At 41.3% G+C, this 13,230-nt stretch overlaps 1 protein-coding gene across 2 annotated transcripts in view; it reads right to left on the bottom strand.

Moving 5' to 3' along the window:
• Positions 1-13,230, bottom strand: part of STK24 (serine/threonine kinase 24) — a 147,634-nt gene that overhangs the window by 31,587 nt on the left and 102,817 nt on the right. For both annotated transcript variants that reach the window (XM_058276488.2, XM_058276489.2), the window contains exons 3-4: positions 11,946-12,002; positions 1,316-1,424 (exon numbers count right to left, since the gene is read on the bottom strand). In XM_058276488.2, the coding sequence (XP_058132471.1) occupies positions 1,316-1,424; positions 11,946-12,002 (166 nt within the window). The remainder of the gene's footprint in view (positions 1-1,315; positions 1,425-11,945; positions 12,003-13,230) is intronic.

The following is a 13,230-nucleotide window of genomic DNA, read 5'->3' as shown; positions in this document are numbered from 1 at the left end:
CAAATGTACATCACTACTGCAGGGTGGTGGGAATATAAAGAAGCATGGGGAAAATACAACTGTAATGACCTATGGTTAGTAGTAATCATGTAATATGCTTGCATCTATGCCAAAGATGCACTGTGTTGATAATGAGGCAGTATGGACAATGTGAGCCAAATGTACACTATGGACATGGTAACAATCACATGATATTATTTTATCTGTAACAAATGTTCCACCACATTGTGGTGTGTTGATAGATGGATGTTGTTCATGAATTCTGTTTTATAAGTTTACAACTTCTATCACAAAAAAGGTATTTAAAAAATAGTAATAGGGTGGGTTGGGGGGGGAAATACACCAAATGTAAGATAAGGACTATAATTAGTAGTGAGATTTTGACAATATTCTTTCATAATCTGTTACAAATGTCTCAGAACAATGTAAGGTGTTGGTGGAGGGTTGATGTATAGGACCCCTGTATAACGTTATGCATATTTGCTTTATAAGTCCACAACTTTTACTATACATTTATTGCTTATGTATGTTCATATATAAATGATATAAAGATAATAATAAAAAATAGGGTGGGTTGGGGGAAAATGGTTTGGTTAGTAGTAATATTTTGACAATACTCATTAATCATTAGTTTAAAATGTTTAACAACTATGCAAGGTATTGGTGGTAGGGTGAGTTATAGGAGTCCTGTATGATGCTATGTATGTTTGTTTTGTAAGTTCACAACTATTATTATACACTTATTATGTGTGAGTGATATACTTCAATAAAATAAAATAAAATATAACCGCTTGGCGTTATTTACTCTGCTGTTTCCACTTGTTATCATTTGGGAAACTGTGTGTCCTCTCCCTAGCTAGACCATGTGCTCACAACAGGCACCAAGTGCTCTATTTCTGTTAGATCCGCTGAGCCAACACAACTCCAGCATGGAGAAGGTTCTTCACAGACACAGCAGCTTCCCTTGAGAAGTAGTTTCTTTACCACAAGTTCCTACCCAGCTTAGCTTATTGCTTTGGTGTTTTTTTGTTTGTTTGTTTGTTTTGTGTGTGTGTTTTTTTGTCCGGTTTTTTGGTTTTTTTTGAGATACCAAAGATTGAACCCAGGACTTTATACATGGGAAGCAAGTGCTCAACCACTGAGCTACATCCGTTCCCCAATGAGAACTGGCTTTTCATTTGTTTGTTTTTTAGGAGGTACCAGGCATCAAACCCGGGACCTCATACATGGAATGCAGGCGCTCAACCACTTGAGCTATGTCCACTCCCCAAAGGTTATATATTTTTAAAAGGGTAACAACAAAATGTTTTCTTACCTTTAATATCTCTATGAATCTTCTTCTCTGAATGCAAATAATCAAGTCCTTTCAGTATTTCTCTTAATATAGTAGCAATCTGAGTTTCATCCAGAGGGCCAGGTTCTAACTACCAAGGAAAAAAATTGAAGTTATTTAAACCATCCTCTTATTAGTGGTTCAAGATGATAAAATGAAGAGACTCTAATCCACATTAAATGGGCAAGAGTAATTAAAATCTAAATCTTCTTCACTGATAAACATTTTGCCCAAACTATTGTAACCCACAGAAAAGATGCTCCCCTCCCCTCCAAAAGAAGACCCAGATAAAATGACTTTGCTCACTGAGGCCCAGCCAGCCAAGTAAAGCCAGCGAGGGAAAACGCCCCACAGCCTGCTCTGCCAGTGACCTGCAGGCTAACCTTGAGGTTCTCAGGCCTCTGGCCCACAGCAAGGCAAGACCCAGGCGGGGTCCAGGCAGGAAACAAAAACCCAGAAATTCACAATATATGCTTATAACACCAAAGAGCTTTACTCTATCCTCATTTATTTGGTTATTTTACCAGATGGCTAATCCCCAGCAACCAAAAATACAAGTGGGGGAAGGGGGGAAGTACAAGGTCTGGAAGCCAACAGCTTTTAGAGGCTACCCTGGCACCATAACTTTAAAAATCTGCATCTAAAGCTCCTCAACTTGACAGAGCTCAATTCATAATGATTTGAAAATTTTGCTTTATTATTTTTACCACCACAATGAGGTAATAATTGTGCCTGAAAACTTTTATTCTAAGAAACTCAAACTAATTGTTAATATTGAGTCCTTAACTATATAAAGATATAAGGGAGAAATATCAAGCAAGCAAATCCCCACTTAAAAGATAAGGAACAAATTAGGTTAAAAACTCAATTCAAAATGGATAATAATTTCACCATCACTTAAAGAGCAGAGAATTAAATCAAAACTAATAACTACAAATACTCCCTAAAGGATCTAATATTGGAGCCACTGGAGGGAAGGGTAGAATTCTAATAATCTAAATTAACTTCTCATCTAAATGATGGTCCTGTATATTAAGTTTTTCAGACCTGAAAGTAATGCCACTATCATCCAAATTCACAAATGTCTTCAACAAAAACACATGACCCCATGACCTTCACTAATATTTTAAAAAGATATCTGTACTTTAAACCAAAGGGAACTAAAACTAAGATAGACATCATGTACCTGAAACACATATTTCCTCATGAATGCAGCAGTATTTCTATGCCAAGAGCCTTCATGAAGAAGACAGCGGCAGAACAGGTGTTTGGACCTGTGAAGTTGATGTAGTCCTGAAAGACTATGTGGAGGCCAATGTGGGAGCAGCTGAAACACCCCTTCTTGTTTACATTAGAGCTTTAGTCATTTCTGGCACTAATTTCTGGCTTTTGTGTTTTGTTTTGTTGTGTTTTTTTTGAGGTACTAGGGGCCAGGGATTGAACCCAGGACCTCCTAAGAGGGAAGCCGGCACTCAAACACTGAGCCGCATTGGCTCCCGAGTCCGTTTTTTCGTTTTTTCATTTGTTTTGCTTGTTTTTGTTTGTTTTTTCCAGGAGGCACCAGGTACCAAACCTGGGACCTACCATATGGGAAGCAGGCACCCTTTCAGTTCATCTTAATGCCATGCCTTCTGCTACCACAGCACCATCTTAGTCTACACAGAGACCCACAAAGCTGGGGCTCTTCTCTTTTCAGGGGCTACATCTTCCATTTCACAACTAACAAAAGGGAGGTGCTGTCCCTGAAGGACCGTCCTCACCAGCCCAGCAGTAAAGCTAGGGACTACCTCTCCTAATCCGTTAGCCTTCCTGGGATTACAGTTTACCTGGGAGCAAGGCACACACAATCAAGCAGCTCTTTGATTTCTCACATCTCAGAAGACAAGTATAAAATAATCTGCTGATCTTATTTTTAGTTTTACCTTATGCTACATGCTTATAAGAAGATCAAACTGCTTGTATCAACTAGCCTGTCAGAATTATACCAAATCTAATTAAGATATAGACTACAAATTATCTCAAAGTGTATGGCACACATTGCTCCACAGAACCCAATTTTCCCCTAAGTTATTTGACCAAGAATCTTATTTTTAACACAAATCAAAACTACAATTTCAAAAAGCACAATCTAGAAAATCTTGACTTTTAGTCAGGTCTGCTTTCTCCATATCTATTTTCAAGTGTTCATAGAATGAAGACATTGCAATATTCAAAATGAGGAAACCCACTTCTCTAATAATATGGGACCATGGAGAATGAGGGCAGAGATGCTGGATATCTGCTTTTATTTAGAATACAAAAACACAGAACAAGTTATTCTAAATCATAGTACAGTATAGGTTTGATTTCCTCTTCCATCAAGTCTCTACCCAAGCAGATAATCCATAATATTTGGCTAGATCAAACCCAAATTTCCACCAACAAATGAATGGATAAACAAAATGTGGTATATACACACAATGGAATATACTCAGCTGTAAGAAGGAATACAGTACTAATACACAGGGATAAGATGGATGAATCTTGAGGACCTTATGTTGAGTGAAGCAAGCCAGGCATTTGAAGGACAAATACTACATGACCTATCTGAAATGAATTAAGCAAATCAAGCTGTCTTAAGAGAGCTAGAGACTGGACCATGGGCTTACAGAAAATGGGGCGGGGGGGAGTTGTGAGCTGATGCCTACACAGGTAAAATCTATGATAAAGTGGAGGTAAGTAGTCAAGTGCAGTGAAGAGATAAGACAGAGGCAAAGGAATACTACTGGGTGGGGCTTTGCTAGCTTGAGGGGGGCTAGGGTTGGGAGGATGGGTCAAATGGTCCATGGAGTAGGGGGGAGGATTTGGGGTGAGCGGGTGAGCACAGGAGATTGTCAGGTACGTAGCTGAAACTATAACGTTGAGAAAACTCTTTAGAAAATATAATAAGGAAGAGTTACTTGTTTAAGGTGTTTAACAGGGGGCATCTGGCACAGGGTGCACCTGGGGCAGGCTTCTAGGATCTGTGTGAGCGCTCATCTTGTCATATTGTGTTATATCAGTGGATGGATCCAAATGGGGGAGGATAGACTACAGTGGCAAGCCCTCGGGATTGTTTTAAGTATCTATGAATCTGATCCTTCAAGCAGTGAAGCCTGATTGTCACTGTGAGCCCTGAGGGGAGGGGGAGGTAGCTATGTTTCAATAGCTGTACATCAGCTGTGACAAATATAACATCCACATGTAAAAAGATCATTGCTGGGCAAGTGGGAAAAGGGTTTGATGTTGGGTATATGGGAGTTCTCTATTTTGTATATGTGACTTTACTGTGATCTAAAACTTTTTAGAAGACAATTTTTTTAAAAAAAAAGAAGGATGTAGACACTGAGGAAGGGATGGAGGAAACTACCTCGCCACTGTATGTGCAGGACAACACCTATTACAGTGATGAAAGGCAAAATGTCAAAAACAAAGTTTTATGGTATTTTTCATTTTTTAATACCCCAATTTATTTTTCACTTTATTTTAGTTTTTCTGAATTATCATGTATTCTATTTCTAATCTTTAAACCTGTCAATACTATTTCATTTTCCTATTAATTTAATATGGCAATATATTAGAGACTTCATTTTTTATACCATTTCTCTTTTTTTTTTTTAGAGATTTCTTATTTATTTTTATTTATTTTATTATTTTTTAAAACTTCTCTCTCCCCCTCTCCCCCAGTTGTCTCTTCTCTATTTCTATTTCTATTTGCTGCGTGTTCTTCTTTGTCCGCTTCTGCTGTTGTCAGTGGCACGGGAATCTGTGTCTCTTCTTGTTGCGTCATCTTGTTGTGTCAGCTCTCCGTGTGTGCGGCGCCATTCCTGGGCAGGCAGAACTTTCTTTCGCATGGTGGCTCTCCTTACAGGGCGCACACCTTGCGTGTGGGGCTCCCCTACACAGGGACACCCCTGGGTGGCACAGAACTCTTTGCGCGCATCAGCACTGTGCATGGGCCAGCTCCACACCGGTCAAGGAGGCCCGGAGTTTGAACTGCAGACCTCCCATGTGGTAGACGGACACCCTAACCACTGGACCAAGTCTGCTTCCCTAAAGGCTTCATTTTTTAAGAACTTTTGGATCACAGACAGGTTCAACTACAGCAAGGGAGGAGCACTGGTGTGCGGTGTCATTAATGGCAGATGCAGGGGAGGGAAAGAGTTCTCCAGGGCACAAATATAGGGTATATAGATATGTTTGGATGTTCGTTGGGTGTTATCATACTGGATAGAGTTACACATGACAACTGAGGGAGCGCTGAGTTGCCACCTGGGGAACTCTGTCGCATTCCCCAATGGAACAGCAACAATCCCCCAAGTACAAGGACAAAGACAAGTGAAGAAGGATGGTCCAATGATAGGCCCTTGATACTGATAACTATGCTTATAAGCCTGTGAGCCTGAAATTTCAACTAGGCCAAGAGCTGCAGGGTGCCTAAAAGTTACCTCCTGAGAGCCTCCATGTTGCTCAAATGTGGCCACTCTCTAAGCCAAACTCACATGTAAATGCATTACCCCACCCCCACCCCAAAACAGGACATGATTCCCGGGGATGAGCCTCCCTGGTTCCAAGGGATTACTACCATCACCAGCTGGTGATGTAACTAGAAAAAGACCTTCAATAAAAAGGGGAAATGGAAAAGACAAATGAGTTTAAATGGCTAAGAGACTTCAAAATGAGTTGGGAGGTCATCAGAGGGGTCGCACTTATGCACATCTCAGCAGAATCTCAGAGACAGCCAAAGTAAATACAACATCCGGTACTGGTGCTCCTGAGGGCTACAGAGACACACCGGTTCTGTGGTGACGACAGATGGCTCTAGTGTTCACTGGCCTTGCCAGTGGGCCCTATTTTGGAATCTGTCCTCCTGAATGTGATAGAATTGGACTCAAAAGTGATCTCTCTGTACATGCCTCTTCTGTCACTTTTACTAAACCTGTGGCTGGCACCAGGGTTGGTGTATGCTCGGGAGACTTGAATCTCTGGACTGTCTATGCGCCAGCTGGGTCCTGTGCCTCAGCAGAGTTACAACATCTATTCCCTGGTTTGCTGGACTTACTCAGGTCAGCTAACAGGGAGGTGAGCATAGCCAACCACCACACCAGGGAACCCAGAGTGTCTACAACTACCGAAAAGGAGAATCGCATCCATCAGCTATGTGGGATCTAAACCCCTTCTCAACTTAGACGTGGAGTGGACACTGCCATCCCAGGGTCCAAAGGATGGAGGAATATAATATAGATTGGAGTGGACTTGCTGGTGTTATACTAGAGAACTGTTGTGACTCTAGCAATGGAAGAAACTGTATCATTGATGTGGGGAGTTGCTGATGGCAGGAAGAGGTGTGATATGGGGCATTTTCAGGACTTGGAGTGGTCCTGAATGATATTTCAGAGGCAGATGCAGGACACTGTATATCCTGCAATAACCCACTGGATGGACTGGGGGAGAGTGTGGACTACAATGTAAACTATGGGCCATGCGGTATGGCAGTGCTCCAGGGTGTAGTCACCAAATACAATGAACGTGCCTTACTGATGAAAGGGGATATTGATGTGGGAGGAGCAGGGATAGGGGGGTGGGGAAGGTGGGAAGTGGGGTATATGGGAACCTCTTATAAAGTTTTTTCACTGAGCTATTCTGCCTCCTTTATGTTTTTCAACGTAATATTTTGTGGGATCTATTTTTCTTTTTTTTTAAAAGACAATAATAAAAATTTTAAAAAAACACACAGAATAAGTCATTCTAAGTCATATGACAGTATAAGTTTGTTTGTCTTCCATCAAGTTTCTACCTAAGCAGATAATCCATAATATTTGGCTTGACTTGGGCTTAGCCACCTCCTCCTTTCTATTATCAAGTTGCTGGAGAGAAACTGCAAAGTAATCTGGTATCGCTACCAAGGGAAGATAAGAAAAAAGATTGAGGAAAACTAATGGAAAAATCTTCCCCTTGATAATTAAGGGTTGGCTCTATGATTAATAGGTGTGTGATGATACCCTTTCCAATCTGGTCTAAACACAAGTCATCACTGATTTATATACCAAGGGGGGGATACTCTTATTTACCTGTGGGGAATCCTTAATGGTGTCCAAATTCACTGTCAAAGGTATTTATTTAGTTGCTCCCTACACCACAAAGTTCCTCATTAATACGTAAGACCAAACTCAGTTCTCTGAATCATAAACTAGCTGCTCTATTATTATCATTTCTGGACAGTATACATATGGCTCCCTCGGAGTGGCTTCAGGGACCCTGCAAACATTTCATTTCAAATATTTAGTTTTCTTTTAACTTAATAATAAAAACAACAATTTGAACATACTTGAATGTGTTCATTTCAAAATAAAATAGCCATCATATTTTATTTTTCTAACCTTCATGGCTTTTATTAACTAAGTTATTCTTCACACTAGAGCTCAAGTTGTACCACTCAAAAAAGCATAAACAACATTTTTCTAAGTCATAAAGGAAGCACAAAGAATGCCAGGAAAGAGGGAAAAGGGCATCTTAAGGGACTCAGTGATGTGGATGTGAGAAAGAAAGGACCACGTGGTTCCCAGACGATGCCTTACCTACCTGCAAGAACATTCCAACTCCTGCTCTTCTCCCAGGACTCCGCCCTTGGGAACACAGCCCACCATTTCCTATGAATGAGGTCTATTCCGCACCCCAACCTAGAGCCTGCCTCCACATGAACCTCAATTCCAGAATTAAAACTAAGCCAAAAAACTAAGATTATCATCAAATTCACTATCAGACATGTTCAAAGGGCCAATCTAGTTGAAAGTGGATGGCCATCTTTCTGCCCATACCAAGGTGTCGCTAAGATTCAATGGGAGGGGGAAAAGGATGTGGCTCAAGCAGCTAAGCACCCACCTCCTGCATGGGAGGTCACAGTTTGGTTTCCGGTGCCTCCTAAAGACGACAAGCTTACAACGAGCAAAAACAACGAGCAACAGATGAGGGAGCCATCCAGGACAGGGCAGTGGGTGGGTAGCATTCAATGGGAAGAATTAAACTAATGCTTGATGGCCTAAGTAAAAGGTTTTCACAACCACAGTAGGTTGCTAAAAAGGCAAAACATAAAAAATGTGTACACTACAATTCAAATATAAAGCACATATGCTCATGGGTAAGAACTAGGAAAGAATACAGAGAGAGACCTGTTAAGAAGTGAGGGGAAGCGGACTTGGCCCAGTGGTTAGGGCGCCCGTCTACCACATGGGGAGGTCCGCGGTTCAGACCCCGGGCCTCCTTGACCCATATGGAGCTGGCCCATGTGCAGTGCTGATTTGCGCAAGGAGTGCCATGCCACGCAGAGGTGTCTCTGCATAGGGAGCCCCACACGCAAGGAGTGCACCCCATAAGGAGAGCAACCCAGCACGAAAGAAAGTTCCGCCTGCCCAGGAATGGCGCCGCACACACGAGAGCTGACACAACAAGATGACGCAACAAAAAGAAACACAGATTCCTGAACCGCTGACAACAACAGAAGCAGACAAAGAAGAACACGCAGCAAATTGACACAGAGAACTGACAACTGGGGTGGCGTGGGGGGGTGGGGAAAAGGGAGAGAAATAAAAATAAATAAGTCTTTTAAAAAAAAAAAAAGAAGTGAGAATGTGTGTCCCCCAATTTTTCTTGTTGTTATTATTCATCTTTTCAATAAAACAGGCTGAGCCATAAGTCTGAGTAGACTGGAACCTAGAAAATTTTCATTACTAGAGAATTTCCATTACTAGCAGAGAAAAACTGACAAACAGAGAGAATAAGGGGAGGAAAGAGCGATGGCAAGCTCTTCATGCACTCTTCTCACTGAATGAGATATAATGTCATCTTTCCCTTCCAGAGGAGGCTCCTACAGAGTCACATCTCAGCTATTAGCACTACACATCTTAACAGAGACATTTGAGCATATTCTAAAAGTATTTTTCAAAGATATGATCCTCAAAAACAATATAATCATCTGCACAGTATCAAATCTTTACACATGACAACAATAATAATAATTTTTTTTTTTAGAAAATATTTATAAATGTAATAATTCTAATGGTTTTCAACACTAAAAGTTAAGAATTGTATCCTTTTGTTAAAACTGTGTTCTCTGCTTTTAGGGGTTGGGAGCAGGCTGACAGAAAGGGGGTAAAAGATGGAGAGAGACATAGCAAAATTGCCATTGGACAAAACGATGGTCAAAGCCTAGCTATACTATCTGCTAGCTGGTGCACCTAACCTCTGAGTGTCTGCTTCTTCATCCACTAAAATGAGATGATTAGGGGTATCCACAAAGAAATGCCTCGTTCTTGATACCAGGGCTATTTAAGTGGAAGGTAGATGGCCATTTGTCAGGACTCTCACACTATATTATATACACACACATGTATTTTTTAGTGAAGGGGTTCCATGCTTTCTCTTTTTTTTTTTCTTTTTTTTTTAAATTATTTTTCCCCCTTCCCCTCCTCCTGCCCTGCTGTTTTTGCGGTCTATGGTGTCTTCTCTTCTCATTTTCTCTCCTCTAGGATTCTGCGGGGAGAGGTTCCCTGTCAATTGCGACACCTCAGTTCCTGGTTTCTGCTGCACTTCACCTTGACTCTCCCCTTTTCTCTCTTTTGATGCGTCATCATCTTGCAGTGTGACTCACCTGCGTGGGGCACTGGCTCACCACATGGGCACTCATGTGGCTACTGGCTTGCTGCATGGGCACGTTTTCTCTTCTTTTTCACCAGGAGGCCCCAGGGATCGAACCCAGGTCCTCCCATATGGTAGGCGGAAGCTCTATTGCCTGAGCCACATCTGCTTCCCCTATACTTCTTTCTAACTCTAACAGTTAAAATTCCACTGCAAGACTTTAATTCAAAGCTCCAAAGAAAGTCACCAAATTAAATTATTGTGACATTAAGAATGATTAAAGCATTTAGAGGCCAGAATTGCTGCCCTGAAGGAATCAATGTCAGAGAAAAGTCCCTGCAAGCAACTTTATATATGAAACAAATATAATTCATTTAAGATAATAGTAAATCTAATAACACAAAATGAGAGTAATTTGCTACATCCCTGTAGTATTTCCCAAAAGATTAAAAAAAAGGGAAAAGAAAAGCTCTTTGTGTACTATGTACATTTATAGAAAGGAACCAAAAACAAGTCATAAAATTTATCTAGCTGTTTTGTTGTTTTCCCATATAGTATAATTGTTTATACCATATGAAACTTTTTTCTTGAAATCTTAAGCACCCTTTAGACCAAATGTTTTTATCTTAAAAATTATGTAATTTTCTAAATTGGGCACATAACCTGAAGGCATGTGGGAGATTACATTTAGTTAGTTTTATAAGTTTACCTTCCAAAAAAATTACCAAGCACTATTATTACTATGAGAAAGAGATCCCCTCTTAATCAAAGGGTTTGTCTTTCCTTAGAGAACATGTGTGTAGAATCAAACTCTTAAAATACATGGGAGTCATGCAGCTTTCACTAAAACAGCAGTTTTCCTGACAACTTTCTACCCTGCAGGATCCACCCACAATCACTACAACACTAGATTAGATGTGCTTTAGAAATCACCACTACCCAAACCCCCAGTTTTTTACAAGAAGGGTAAGAAAAGACTGGTTACACACTGCTCTTACTGCCGGCTTACCACAGTGGGAAGGACATGTGTTTCATGGATGAGTTAAGCAATGTTTAGATATACTGGTTATTTCTCTCTCTCTTTTTTTTAAAGATTTATTTTATGTATTTATTCCTTCTGGTGCCCCTCATTATTTGTGCTTGCCGTCTACACTCTGTGTTTGTTCGTTGTGTGCTCTGTCTGCTCATTTTCTTTTAAGGAGGCACAGGGCACTGAACCTGAGTCCACCCATGTGGGAGGGTGGTACTCGGTCACTTGAGTCACCTCCACTCCCCCACTAGTTATTTTTGAGTATTCCATCCAAGACCAAAATATAACCAAATTTTACCACTAAATGCAATCTCAGATTCTAACTGTAAAATTAACCTGTACCTAGCTTCCACTTTTGTTAGATGTAGATTGGCATACTTTAATGGCACTGTAGGTAGAGTTCCAGACAAAGATACACAAAACTGTTACTAGTCCAGGCTCCCTCATAAATTCACCATGAGCCCTGGGCAGGGTGATCAATGCCTTGGCTTATACATCCATAAAATGTTCATTCCTCCTTGGTCGGTATTTCACACCACACTTCAATACACAGAACCTGTCTGTCAGGTACTCCTGAAATCATCTCCAGGAAAGTGAAACAAAAATGGGTATCAGTTCTAAAAACAATGACATATCAGTTGTGGAAAATAAGCTGTTTCTTAGGTAAAGTAATAACAGGCAAAAGCCTACCCTGCTTCTATGAATGAATTCACTGGTTTCTGGTACTTACTTTCCCATGAAACAATACAACTGGTTTTAAAAGTAGACCTGTAAAGTTTCAGGAAAATGTAAGCAAAAATACATAATATTATTAGGAAGCATTTGATTCCTTTTTCATGCAACTTAACATAAAGAGGAAAACAAATGGATTATCTTTAAAAACAATCTTTACTGAGAAAAGACTGATACAGCGTTCAACAGAATACTTACTAGGTCTAATGCAGAGCCTCCACCAAGATATTCCATTATTATCCACAATTTGGTATCCTACAAAAACAAAACAAAAAAGGGGGAATTATTTTAAAATAAAATCAAGAGGAAAAAATAACTTTTTAAATAATTCTAAAGAGTATTTTTCCCTGTTATTTTGGAACTACTGAAATTTATAAATACATATAAGCAGGACAAGTGTGTCAAGGTGTTTACTGTAAAGAGTACAAGAAAACTCCCACTCATCAGAGTTGTATTATCTAAGCCTGGACAGGAACCCCTAAGTTGGGACTCGGGTTTGCAGATCCACAAAACTGACTTAAAACTTTAAAAAAAAGAAAAAAGAAAAAAAAGCAGGCCCAGGCCCCGGCCTGACCTATGAACCATGATCAGAGTGTTCACATATTTTAAACATCCTCACCAGGTGACTCTCACGCAGGGTTTGGGAAGCAGCCAAAGTCAACTAGGCCAGCAGCAGTCCCAGCCACCCTGGCCCCCTCCTCGTCAGCGAGGACCCACAGGCTGGGGGGCACAGCAACAGGGGCCAGGGCCATGCTCCTCCTGCCTGCAGTTCTGAGGACCTCAGTGATTCAAGGGCCAGCGGAGCCAAGTGAAGGTGAAGCTCCCCGGAAGAGAGCCACACAGGGTGGCCAATTTAGCCTTTGATTCACTCATTCATTTTATAGAAAGACAGCCAACTTCCAATACTCCCCAAAGTCACCCTACTTTCGTCACTCTTTTTTTGAGAAAGACAAATACACATCAGAGAGCTTTTCAGGAAAGCAGGCTCCTGGCCTAACCCCGTGTCCCAGCAGGGACCCTGTGTCCCGTGCCTGACCCCCAGCGTCAGCCCCACCCATCCACCTCTTCCCTTTGCTGGCCCTTGAAGCCTCTCAGGCCTTTTCATGACTTCCAGAATGCTCTTCTAAAAACGCAAACCCCTAAATGCTCCTCTTTTAGAAACAACCAACCATTCACTCTGCTGAAGGAGGGGGTCCGGCGTGGGGTCAGGAGCACCCTGGTGCTGATCAGACCGGGGGCTGGATCCTGATCCCTCCCTTTCCTCCTGAGGGACCTGGACAAGAACGGCAGCAAATAAGCCCTGCGAGTACTGCTGGCAGCCTGGCCCTTCTTGGCAGGTAGGCCCCTGGGTGTGCTCACACCAGCATGCTCCACTGCTTACTCAATAGTTTATGGCAGCTTTTCTATGTCCCGTAAGGAAAAAGGAAAGAAAGCAAACAAAACCCTTCCTTCAGGACTGAGCCAAAGTCCAGCTCTCAGGAGA

This window comes from Dasypus novemcinctus, chromosome 15 (assembly GCF_030445035.2).
Source record: "Dasypus novemcinctus isolate mDasNov1 chromosome 15, mDasNov1.1.hap2, whole genome shotgun sequence".
NCBI lineage: Eukaryota > Metazoa > Chordata > Mammalia > Cingulata > Dasypodidae > Dasypus > Dasypus novemcinctus.
This window is presented reverse-complemented; position numbering and strand designations above follow the sequence as displayed.